The following is a 12966-nucleotide window of genomic DNA, read 5'->3' on the forward strand; positions in this document are numbered from 1 at the left end:
TTTACAATAGAAGTTAAAATTAAATAAGGCACGAAATTAACAGCAGCTTTGCGATTCTAGAAAGAGTGCAGATAAAAGGTAGGCCCTGGCACCTGCATAATCCTCACAGCAGGGTAAGCCACTGATGCTGGTAATGAATTATTAAAAACTTCACTAGCATTAGATCTGATCTGTTCTTATTCAATTGAAAAATCAAACCACAAGTCATTTGCTGCAATGATGTTGTTTATTTCAAACCGTTAACCTTAGAAAAAAAATCAGATAGCAATTTCACCCCAAATCACTTTTGATTAGAAACCTTCTTCCCCCTTAGTTCTTTTTCTCAATGGAAATGTTCAATCTTGCAATGAAAACATTATGCAGCCAGTTTAAAACAAATTCATCAAAATGCACAGCATATATCACACTGGAAAATGTGAGGTCACTTGTTACTGGAGACAAAGGTGAAGCCAAGGATTTCCAGCTGGAACACCAGGAGAATCTCAGCATGATGAACAGTTAACACCAAAAAGCTGTGTGCCACAGGTTGGTCTAACATCCAGTGTCTAGTTTAATTTCACATCATTAATGCAAAATAAATTAAAGCAATGCTCTTCATTAAAAAAAAAGAATTGGTTTGTAGACATGCTCTCAGCTGACGTTGATGCCTGCGTCACCTTCTACTCCTCTAACCCTAGAGGTTAACAGCCACATGACGAGGTGATGATAAGGGACAAGAATCATTTCATCAAATTCTTATGACATCCTGTTTAATTGACAAAAACAAAACTGTAACCAACAGACATGGAAACTGATTGCACAGCATAAAAAGCAACTCAAAAGAAGCTGAAGGAAGTGTATCAGACCATGCTAACTGAAGCCCCAGTAAAGTGAATGGTGAGCAACACTAACAATCACCGGTAAAGAAGAGACAGTTACGATCAGTGAGTAACAATAGGGGTAACTGAGTAACAACAAAGAGCAGCAAGAACGGATGGTGCTTTGGGTATCAATGTTCAGGACAATTATAACGGGAGGTATGACAATCCAGGGAGAAGTACAGACTAACACACTCAAAATGCTGGAGGAACTCGGCAAGTTAGGCAGCATCTATGGAAAGGAATAAACAGTTGATGTTTCGGGCTGAGATACTTTATCTGGACAGTACTGATGGAAGTGCCTCGGCACGAAACGTAGACTGTTTATTCCTTTCCATAGATGCTGCTTGAACTTGCTGAGTTCCTCCAGCATTTCGTGTGTGTTACTTTGGATTTCCAGCATCTACAGAATCTCTTGTGTTTATGAAAAGTAGTAAGTGCGAATGATTAGGAAAATGAAGTTTTAACGACCTAGAAGTAATAATGGATAATACAGTAATTTTCTTTTATGCGGCTTTAGCAATTTAAAAATACATTTATTACCACACATTATCTATGGTCAGAGTGACTGAGCTGGCTCCCAGGCTTTGTGGATGTTGCTTTGTAAACCACCATTTGAACCAGCCTATGAGTAGGACTTTCATTTGAGCAAGCCAAGAGAACAGGGAGAGTGGAGCCTAGACCTAATGGAAATGAGTGGACGGGGACACACACACACACACACACACACGCTGAGCTGAGCTGAATGCAGTTTATGCTCTATCCATTTGAGAAAATAACACTTGGGTACTAAATGCAGGACAATAAAAGTGCATAATATCCTCATAAATGTATCTCTCATCTAGTTTGAAGGACAATTCATTGCCAGCTGCTGCTAAATGTCAGAATGTGATATGAACCTGATCTGAAATGGATATTTCACGTACAGTGTGGCCTTCTAATAACAAGCTGAAGGTGGGCAATAACATTATCATGGTTAATAGCAGTATAAAGGAACGTGGTCTTTAAAAAGCGACTCAGGTAAAGCCAAGATCCATTTAGTTCCTTAAACAAGAACAATGTCAGAACAAGATTTACTTGTAAAGGAGAGCCTGGCTATTGGTCTCGTTAATTGTTGGGCTGATCAGATTCAAAGTTGCTTGTCGGCCCCTGTGAAATACAGTGAGTATGATGCACACAATACATTCACAAATAAGCTCAGTCTTTAAATAAAACCAACAAAACCCCACTCACAAACAGCCATGGGAGATTCTAACCATTCGCTTCTGCCCCTAATCCCCAGCTAATACTAAGCACAGGAAGAATGAAAGGGGCTTCCCATACGTACAGCTGGGAGGAACCACCCTGTTGAATAAGGTTGTCAACATGTCTTTCTCATTGTCCATTCTCTGACATCCTACTCAACAAGGCTTCTGACATATCACCCCATGCAGTCTCCTAGACATTAGCTGGCCTGTAGGGCCTTCTATTGGTTTGTTGCAAATGATATTAATTTCATACATTGAAATTGTAGCAGTGGAAGCCAGCTATCCATCATCACATGTTCACCCACAAATTGGACAGCTGACATTTTCCAAACGTGTTAGCAATCAGAAAGAGAACATCTGCTTTTAGAAATGAACGTGGAACCTCGTGGTCCCTGCATCTCAGCAGTTTACCTTATTTAAATATTTTTTTTAGAGCTACTGCTCGGAACAGGCTCTTTGAGCTACACTGCCAGCAACCTCCAATATAACCCTAGCCTAATTATGGGACAATTTATAATAACCAAATAATCCACTAACCAATACATCCTTCAACTGGGGAGGAAACCAGAGCACCTGGAAGAAACTACACATTCCAGGGGGAGGATATACAAACTTCTACAAATCACTTGATGAATTCCCAAACACCAAATCTTCTCCCTCAGTGTAACCTAGCCACTGTTCACTCATTTCACAACATGTTAAGTCTTGAATCAGGCACATAGGGTATACTTCGGGCACAGTTCCACCATAACAATCAGACCTCATTCAATATCCTGGCCGCAGTCTGTGTGATTAAGTAGAATTAGTTGCAGGGCCAGTCCAGCATCCATTTTGGTTCATAACACTTAGGCACTACATGCAAGACAATAAAAATATCAACATCCTTCTGGCAAATTAATCTCAACTGGCCGAAAGGCCAGTCTACTTCCACCCGCTGGTAAATGAACAGGGTCATTTATGAAACGAGTCTGAACTGAGTATGGCTTTTAGTAATGGCGTACTGCAGTGCTGACTAGATTCCTACGATGACAGGACCAGCAACACAAGGGAAGTTCCACCTACTGGAAATTATGCTTTTAATAACAGATGTATTGCGGTGCTGACTAGATTCTTACAATAACAGGACCAGCAATACATGCGCAGTTCACCCACCTATTGGAAATGATGCTGTAAGTTCTTCAAAACTTTACTTCCTCAAATTAGAAGGAACAACTTTTTCCACACAGAAAGTTGCTAATGTTGAATAAATGGAGTTCACATTCCAGTTTCTATTGAGGCCCAAACGACACCCCACAGAGACTCTGCTCCAGATCTCTGGAGGCACTAAGGCCCGACTCTGCACTAATAGAACGGAGATCTTTTTCTATATTTGCCAGATGCACTGGGTTCTGCTCCTCGTTCACTGACCCACCGGGATGCTGTTCTATAATCCTGAAACTGAGATCCCGCTCTCTGTCTTTATTCTCAGTGAAACTCCCACTCCAGAGTATCTGAAGTGCAGAGTCTTTGTGGATCCACAGAGACTTGGCACTTTATGCACACCATCGCTCCCAGTAGACAAGACTGGTGATACAGGACAGGCATTGTTTCATAACCATCAGGACTCAAGCATCTTGTTTTGTCTTCCCACTTCCTTTACACAAAAATCACCCAAAACTTAACTTCTGATAAGCAGAGAATACCCTTCGCCAAACTGTGCGCACACCACAAACACTCCAAACAATGAGCTGGAATAAAACCGATAGCGTGTGATCAGTGTAGGGATTTAATGAGGGCCTGGCACACTTAATTACAGTAACACAAGCTCAGACCTTGCTTAGATCTACTGCAAACTAAGAAGCTGATACACGGCACTCAGGAAGGGCACAGTTCCTCGTTGAATCAGGACAGTTGAGAAGAGGCGAAAGATATCACCGAAGAAGAAAAACAAGTCCCTCTTAGCACCAGAGACTCACAGGTAACCCCATCTCAGAGAAAGATTATAGGAGTCCCAGTCTGCGAGCAGAGGCAGGGTACCCGCGGTAGGTTTATACCTTACTCCTGAATATAGGCTTGGCCCCCGGGCCGCAGTATTCATTGTAGATGAGCTTGAAGAGGAACAGGTGGAACAGGGTGATGAGTGACGCCACACTGAACCAGAAGAGGAAGGGCAGCCCTGGATACTGTTCGGCCATGTGATCCTCATGGGCAAGGATTGCCTTCAGGTGCAACGTGTGCCTCAGCGCCTGCAGGTGAGTCAAATCGGTTGAAATGTACAACAAGGGAGTGATTGGCCGAGTCACCATGACAGGAAAGACGTGCCCCTTAAGTTCAGCAGTCAGCTCCACCGGGTCGTTCATGCAGCCTGCCTCACAGCCATAGAGTTTGACTTGCTGCTCCTGAGGTTTGACCGAGACGTGGAGGAACGGCTTGTCGTCTCCGTCCAGCAACACCGCCAGGTTGATCAGGTCCTTGTTGTAATGAATCCCTCGCAGCAGGTAGCTGTTGTGCAGAACCGAGGGGTCAGCCTGGAACTGGAGGTGGTTTTCGGTGAACTGGAGCCCCCCGAAGCTCATCACCATGCCTTGCATCATGCCGTGGGCGCCGGCGGCCACCAGACTCTTGCAGCCTCGCTTCTGCAAGGTGAGCTGCCACAGGCTGGACAGCTGCAGCAAGTGGGCCACGTCGGAGGTCTGCTCGGGCCACAGGTTCTCCGCGTGCATCGTGGCGTGGCCGCTGAAGCAATGATCGGCATAGTTCAGGCTGGCTTCCAGCCTCTCCCGTTCCTCAGCCCCACTCTGCAGGTCCAGCAGGGGGGCCGGCGACGTAGAAAGGACGTAGAAGAGCGTCCTGTTCACAATCACGCTGGAGGGAGTGTGCGAGTCCGTAATCTTCTTCATCTCCACGCCTGCAAAAGAAAGAGGCAGCTCATCACAGATATTTCAATGTTATCGGGCTACACTGACTACTACGACAGCTGAATTTCTCACACAGCATGACCCAATCTAGAAGAAGCAAGAGGAAAGAGGAGAAATTGAAAAAGTGGAAGCAAGGGGGACGGAAGAGAACAAAACCAGAGGGAAAAACAAAAAGATGGCAGGGGCTGTGAATACATTGATGCCCCAAGTCCAGGTATATGCCAGTTCTGGGAAAATCTATGCAGAAATATACTCTACCTTCAACTCAATCCCAAACAATAAAGTTCATGCACAACCATCGAGGGTTCTTTAAGTGTAGGCCTTAAATATTCTAACAAGCCCCCTCAAAGGAGGGCCTCCACCTCAACACCCTGGCCAGCAGTCCAAAGACGCTGGTGGAACTGTACCAGCCCAGCTGAAACTTTCTGGGTCGGTGCTGTCTGGAGGTGAATCGTCAAATGATGACGTGAACCTATTGCATCACGAGTCACATTTATTCCGGGAGGAAGCAGGACAGCTCTCCGCCAATGGGGGCATCCAATCTAAACCGTGGGGATGGGAGAGCTGTCTGGGTTGGAGAGTCTCTCAGGGTGTGGGTTGGGAAGAGGAAGAGCACAGACTGGTGCAGGGAAGGATGTGACAGGCCTTGGTTTAAATTATAGGAAAGGTAGGAACCAGAAGCCTAGGCATTGGTTTTCCAAGCTTCACATCTTTGCACCAATCTAATTCTGAGCTTGTAATGGTAGAGCAGACTTGATGGGCCAAATGGACTAATTCTGCTCCTGTGGTCGTAGTGTTTTTCCAGCCCTGGTTCCACATGACAAGTCCAATACAAATATCATTGTATTGCTCCTTCCATTGAAGCCAGACTGATTGGTCAATCAGAGAACTTCCCTGTATGGGTCAGAGTTATAGTGCCTTGAGAAAGTATTCAGCCTCCAACCCTTTGTTTAACAAGTGTTACAACCAAGGATTTTGTGAATCATATGCTCCTTTTTTCACAGTAGAGCCCAAAAACCAGGAAAAATTGTAAAGCATGAAAAACTGAAATGAAACAGTTCAAAAGTATTCATCCCCTTTGCTCAACCCATTGTTGAGCCACCTCTCACAACTATTACAGCTAGTCTTTTTGGATAAGTCTCTATTAGCTTTGCACAATGTGAACGATCAGGTTTTGTCACTAGATTCTGGAATGGTTCCAGAGAACCCCATAGCATGGTGCACAGTATAGGATTTACACCACATGTACTGCTTAGTGCTGAGGCCAAAAAGTTCCACTTTAGTCTCATCCAACCACAAAACCTTCTTCCACATCTTTACGGTATAGTCTAAGTCTATGCTTTACAAAGTCTTCAAGGGCAAGGACAGGCATTTTTTTTAAGCTGTACGTGTGGCTTAAATCTACTACTGCGCATCAGCCAGGTGAAATACGGTGGAAGAAGCATCATGCAACATCTCGTATACCGTCTGGGTAGTCTCCAGCCCCTTGGTATGAACATTGAATTCTCCAACTTCTGGTAATTCCCTCCTTCTCCCTTCCCCCATCCCACTTTCACTCTGCCTCCTCTCCAGCTGCCTATCACCTACCTCATGGTTCCGCCTCCTTCTACTACCCATTGTGTTTTCCCCTTACATTCCTTCTTCACCTTTCCTGTCTTTCCCCTCCCCCACCCCTTGATCTTTCCTCTGATTGGTTTTTCACCCTCCCCCCACCTTCTTTATGGGGCCCCTGCCCACTCCCTCTTCAGTCCTGACAAAGGGTCTCGGCCCGAAACATTGACTGCTCATTTCAATGCCCGACCTGCTGAGTTCCTCCAGTTTGTTTGTACATGTTGATTTGACCACAGCATCTGCAGTGTACTTTGTGTTTATCAGGCTTTGGGGATGTTTTGCAGCAGCAGAGATTGGAAATCCGGTCAGGATCGATGGAAAGATGAATGCTGCTAAATACAGGGTGATCCTGGCTATCTTCTACCAGAAAGCTTAAACTGGGAAGGCAGCTCATCTTTCAGCAGGACAACGACCCAAAGCACACTGCCAGAGCAACTTCAACCAGAGTGGCTTCAACCAAAGAATATTGATATTCTTGAATGGTCCAGTCAGAGTCCTAACCATAACCCGATCAAACGCCTCTGGCAAGACCTCGAGGTTGCTGTGCACTGCCACTCCCCAACTAACCTGGCACAGCTTGAGCAATGGGCAAATCTTGCTCCATCGCCTTGTGCAAAGCTAATTGAGATTTATCCAAACAGAGATATGGTTCAACTAAGTACTGAGCAAAGGGGGATAAATAGCTTTGAACTGCTGACATTTCAGTTTCAGAAATTTGAGTTTTTCATGCTTTATAATTTTCACTTTTTTTTTGGGCTGTACTGTGGGGAAAACAAAAGAGATGCATAGGTTTCACAAATTTTAAAAATCTCAGTTAAATTGATCAAAATCCCTGGTTGTAATACTCATTTATGTGAACAAAGGGTTGGAGGTTGAATACTTTTTAATGGCACCATATTAATGAATTCCAATAGGAATAAACCAACTTGATTAAAACTGTTCTCAGCAAAAGGGCCTCTTTTTTTTATCCAAAAATAAATTACTGGAGAAGAGATGGAATTAGACTAAAGCATCGCAGGGCATGGCCAATTCTGGTCCCTTTTCTCTGTTCCAGGGCAACATTGCAGATTAGGTGCCTGGCAATGAATTATTGAAGCTGTCACAGTGCAGCCTACCTGAGTTCATTAAATCGCCCCACACCTTCTGGTGCTCTTGGTAGAGTACTTCTGCTCCCAGTCTCAGCAACTCCGACATTTCTGTTTTTGCTGCCCTCCGCAGTTTACTGAACGACTCTTCCACCTTTGTCAAGTCCACCAACTCAAGGGTGTAAACCACTGAAAGCACGTGTTCTGTAAATTCAGACTTTGCAGCCACTTGCAGCTTGGGTGCCACTTTCTCCGTGGCCACAACCACCAGAATGGTTTCCCTCTTCTCTGTCAGTACTCTGCCGGCTAAGAGAACAAATTCCTGGTTGTTCTGCTTCTCCAGGCTGGAGGAGAATTTGCTTCCCGTGACGGGTGGTGCGCTGACTTCCAAGACGACCGACCTGTCACTAGGGTTGGAGATGTGAATCCGCTGCAAGATCAAGTGGGGCCGGCTCCGATGAACAATCACATCTTCACGAAGGGTGACACACTCCCAGGAATTGTGCGATGACCCAGTTTGGATGCACTGTAGTAAGTGAACCATTCCCTCCTGGAACTGGATGAGCGCAGCTCTAGACATTGAGCGAACGTTAAGTGATTTCAGAGACACCAGAGGTACATAGTCTGTTAGGTGAACAGCTACAACACCCGAAGAGGCAGGAGACGATGCCACCCAAAGCTGATTAGAGACAGCATCCACGATTAAATGACCATTACCAACCACAGCTGGGCCAGATAACTGTCCTGGGCTATTTCCATCAATATGACTGATCATGGCATTGCCATGGTCCACAGCTAACTTCCATTCTTGGATTTCTTTCTGAAGACAAGCGTCTGTCACTGTCTTGGGATCTGTTGAACTGGGAAACAGCTTGAATCCACCTTCTGAACTCAGGTACCAGTAAAAGATTAGCAGGACCACAAGACCTGCCAGCATCCTCCTAGCCCAACTGCTAGACAGCAGCATTGGTAGCCCCTTCAAACGCTGCTGCAACCACATCTTGAGGCTGCTAGTTCCTTCCCTTTGCCCTATCCCTTCCAGCCTCCAATCAAAACTATCCACTACTCCACCGTCTCTGTGATATCTTCCTGTCAGCTCTCAGGAGAGAATATATATGAAAAATACATCAATAAACCTATTTTTGTTTTCTCATTTTAATTTCCCCTCAACTCCACATGACAATTATGTTCCACTTTTAAGGACACCCTAATAATGCCAGTTACAGTATTACCATCCCTTTACTCTCTTCTTAAAATAATTTAAGTGCTTTCTCTGGATTAGTAGGTCGAAGAGAACGTGCCCTTGGTTATTTACACCTACTGCGATTTAAGCCCTGATCTACTCCCCCTTCCATATATTGCATGTACAAGAGAAAGTCTGCTTTTCCCCTGTCCTTCTCCCTCTTCTCTCCTTTCCCGGCTCAACCCCACTCTCAATAAATCTCCATCTGAGTTGCCCTCAGCGTTTAACTGTGTCTCTTTCTCACTCTCGTCTCCAATATCTCAATACCACCTATACCCACTCGACCTCGCTATTTAAACTGTCTCAGCGAAACTATCAGATTTCACCTCGAATTCTATTCACTTCTGTTCCCCTTCCTGCTCCTGTTACTCTCGAAGAAACAATGTCGTCAGTCGGATTTACTGCCATCGGTGAGATTCACGCGGAAGTGCCGCGATATGGCCGATGGTTTGCGACAGCAGTTCTCGAGAGCGAATCGGAGGCCGGATGAAAACCGAGCGCGGTGACCTCACCGCCAGGCCCCGCCCCCGCACGCAAGCCCCGCCCACATGAAGTTATCCCGCTGGTCCGCTGTGGGAGTGTGTTCTCTCCGGGCCGGTACCAGGTACCTTTAAAACAAAAGGATAGGGATTTTCGGACAAACTGATACAGGTTCTTGAATAAAATGTTGAGTTTTACTGTGTGCCGCGCTTCCGGTCACAGGACGGTGACCAGAGACAAAGTGCAGTGTCTAATTTAAACGAGAGTGACAACGGTGGAACTGAAATCCGTGATTCGACTGTTAACTTCAAAACATAACTCATCCCATGCTATCTCTCACAACTTTTGACTTCCAGTTTATCCAGAGATCTATCGATACCCAGCCTTAATATTCTGTGCTGCCGAGTAAACATGATTTTATGTTCTGCAGTATTCCTAGGATTTTTAACCCTTTGGAAGAAATGTTCCCTATATTCAGTCGTAAATTCAGCACCTATTATTCTGACCTGGAGCTTTAGGCTCTTCAGACGAAGAAACGACCTCCCGTCTTCTATCCTTTCAATGCTCTTCATGTTTTTAAATATATCCAGAGCGCATCTATGTGGTGTGCAATCTGCTTTTTGGGCAGCCTACATGTTATTTCATGAAACACAGCGTTAATAAGACCAAATTTAATGCTTCTTACGAACTGTGCTTGGGAAGGTCTTAGCTGGTAATTAAATTAAGAAGGTATTAGTAAATTGGATGAATGGACAAAACTGTTACAAATGGATTATAGTGTTAGCAAATGTGAGGATTTGGATTAAAATATGTAGAACAAAGTATATAATGAAATGCTAATATCGCTGCAAAGAACTTAAAGGATTTGTGTACGCAGATAATTAAAATAAGGTGGGCAGGTGCAGAAGGTGATAAAAAAAAGTTTAATATACTGGAAATAGAAAATAGAGTACCAATATAAAATAAAAGCCCTCTTAGGCCAGACATGGAGCACCGTGTAGATGTAACACAGTAACACCAGGAAGTCTAGCCTCAGGACAGAGTGGTGTCCATTTAAAATAGAGATGCAGAGAAATTTCTTTAGCCAGAGGGTGGTGAATTTGTTACCACAGGCAGCTGTGGAGGCCAGGTCGTTGGGTGTATTTAAGCAGAGTTTGATAGTTTCTTGATTGGACACGACATCAAAGGTTACTGGGAGAAGGTCAGGGAGTGGGGCTGAGCAGGGGGGAAAGGCCTCAGCCATGATTGAATATTGGAGCAGACTTGATGGGCCAAATAGACTAATTCTGCTCCTATGTTTTATGGTCTGCAAGGGTTAAATTATAAGGTGCTGCCAATGGCACCACCTTCTTGACCATTTGAGATTAATTAAGAGTCTGATTTAGGCCAGTTAGAAGAGTGGGCTAAAGATGGCAGATGGAGTTTAATGCTGATAAGTGTGAGGTGCTACATTTTGGTAGGACTAATCAAAATAGGATATACATGGTAAATGGTAGGGCATTGAGGAATGCAGTAGAACAGAGTGATCTAGGAATAATGGTGCATAGTTCCCTGAAGGTGGAATTTCATGTGGATAGGGTGGTGAAGAAAGCTTTCGGTATGCTGTCCTTTATAAATCAGAGCATTGAGTATAGGAGTTGGGATGTAATGTTAAAATTGTACAAGGCATTGGTAAGGCCAAATTTGGAGTATTGTGTACAGTTCTGGTCACCGAATTATAGGAAAGATGTCAACAAAATAGAGACAGTACAGAGAAGATTTACTAGAATGTTACCTGGGTTTCAGCACCTAAGTTACAGAGAAAGGTTGAACAAGTCAGATCTTTATTCTTTGGAGTGGAGAAGGTTAAGGGGGGACTTGATAGAGGTATTTAAAATTATGAGGGGGATAGATAGAGTTGATGTGGATAGGCTTTTTCCATTGAGAGTAGGGGAGATTCAAATAAGAGGACATCAGTTGAGAGGGGGCAAAAGCATAGGGGTAACATGAGGGGGAACTTCTTTACTCAGAGAGTGGTAGCTGTGTGGAAGGAGCTTCCAGTAGAAGCGGTAGAGGCAGGTTTGATATATCATTTAAAGTAAAATTGGGTAGATATATGGACAGGAAAGGAATGGAGGGTTATGGGCTGAGTGCAGGTCGGTGGGACTAGGTGAGAGTAAGTGTTCAGCACGGACTAGAAGGGCCGAGATGACCTGTTTCCGTGCTGTAATTGTTATATGTTTATAAACAACAGTGGAGCTGAACTTCGTGCATCAGCATCTGATCAATTGGTAATCTCAACCATATAATACAGCCCATGCCCTTCTCCATAACTTTTTATTCACAATATATCCAGAGATCCATTGACTCCCAGCTTTAACAGCAGCATTATTATCGTCCTGGTGCATATTATCATCCCTCATTTAATGTAAACTCACCTGACTTCCTATCACATCCCCTCTCTTCTGCTTTTCTCTGTCTCTTAGTGGTTTACAGTTCTGGTGAAAGAACATCGCCCTGAACAAGTGACGGTTATTCTTTCTGCTGATGGCTGCCTGGGCATCTGATGAGCATTTCCACCAGTTTCTGGTTTCGCTTTAAATTGTGAAGAATGACTCTGCAGACAAAGATCAGAGACATCAAGCATAGGTTTATTAAGAGAGGTTACTTCTGACTAACTTCACTGAATTTCATTAGAAGGTAACAAGGAGAGTTAATGAGGGCAAAGTGTCTGATGTAGTCCACGTAGTACGTCTTTGAAAGGCTTAGGATGACACAATAATGTGAGGATGCTGAGTGGCGCAGTGCAATAAAAAGGGCCTTGGGATACATCATATATCTATAAATCCTTAAAAGTAGCAGGATAAGTCAACAGAGTTGTTAAATATATAGAGGATGCATTCCTTTAAGGCCAAGGGAAATACTGTAAGAATAGGGAAAAATACCCTGGAATTGTATACAACATTGATAAACACAGAACATAGAAATCTACAGCACATTACAGGCCCTTCGGCCCACAATGTTGTGCCGACCATGAAACCTACTTGAGAATCTGCCTAGAATTTCCCTATGGTGTAGCCCTCTATTTTTCTAAGCTCTGTGTACCTATCTTAAAAGACCCTATTGTATCTACTTCCACCACTGCTGCCTGCAGTGCATACTTTGTGTGAAAAACTTAACCCTGATGTGGAAGCTATGGAGAGGGTGCAGAGGAGATTTACCAGGATGTTGCCTGGTTTGGAGAGCAAGTCATATGAAGCAAGGTTTGCAGAGCTGGGACTTTTCTCTTTGGAGTGTAGATGAGAGGGGACTTGATAGAGGTCTACAAGATTATGAGAGGCATAGATAGGGTGGATAGTCAGTACCTGTTTCCCAGGGCACCAATAGCAAACACCAGAGGGCATATGTACAAAATTAAGGGAGGGAAGTTTGGGGGAGACATAATGGGTAAGTTTTTTACACAGAGGGTTGTGAGTGCCTGGAATGACTTGCCAGGGATGGTGGTGGAGGCTAAAACATTAGGGGTATTTAAGGTCCTCTTGGACAGACACATGAATGAAAGAAAAA

At 44.2% G+C, this 12966-nt stretch overlaps 1 protein-coding gene across 1 annotated transcript; it reads right to left on the minus strand.

Annotated features, from left to right (window-relative positions):
* Window positions 1-414: 414 nt before the first annotated feature.
* Window positions 415-9336, minus strand: kiaa2013 (KIAA2013 ortholog). The gene is made up of 3 exons (XM_059952049.1): window positions 7728-9336; window positions 4138-4991; window positions 415-745 (listed from the first exon to the last, which is right to left on the minus strand). The coding sequence occupies exons 1-3, from the start codon at window positions 8695-8697 to the stop codon at window positions 728-730; spliced, it is 1842 nt and encodes a 613-aa protein (XP_059808032.1). The 5' UTR covers window positions 8698-9336; the 3' UTR covers window positions 415-727.
* Window positions 9337-12966: the final 3630 nt, after the last annotated feature.

The sequence above is a fragment of the Hypanus sabinus genome, chromosome 27, assembly GCF_030144855.1.
Source record: "Hypanus sabinus isolate sHypSab1 chromosome 27, sHypSab1.hap1, whole genome shotgun sequence".
In the NCBI taxonomy this organism is placed as follows: Eukaryota; Metazoa; Chordata; class Chondrichthyes; order Myliobatiformes; family Dasyatidae; genus Hypanus; species Hypanus sabinus.

Coding starts and splice junctions, on each gene's coding strand:
- kiaa2013 (XM_059952049.1), bottom strand. CDS start 8,697: ATGTGGTTGCAGCAGCGTTTGAAGGGGCTACCAATGCTGCTGTCTAGC. Junction 4,992..7,727: donor GGGCGATTTAATGAACTCAG/GTAGGCTGCACT, acceptor TTTCTTTTGCAG/GCGTGGAGATGAAGAAGATT.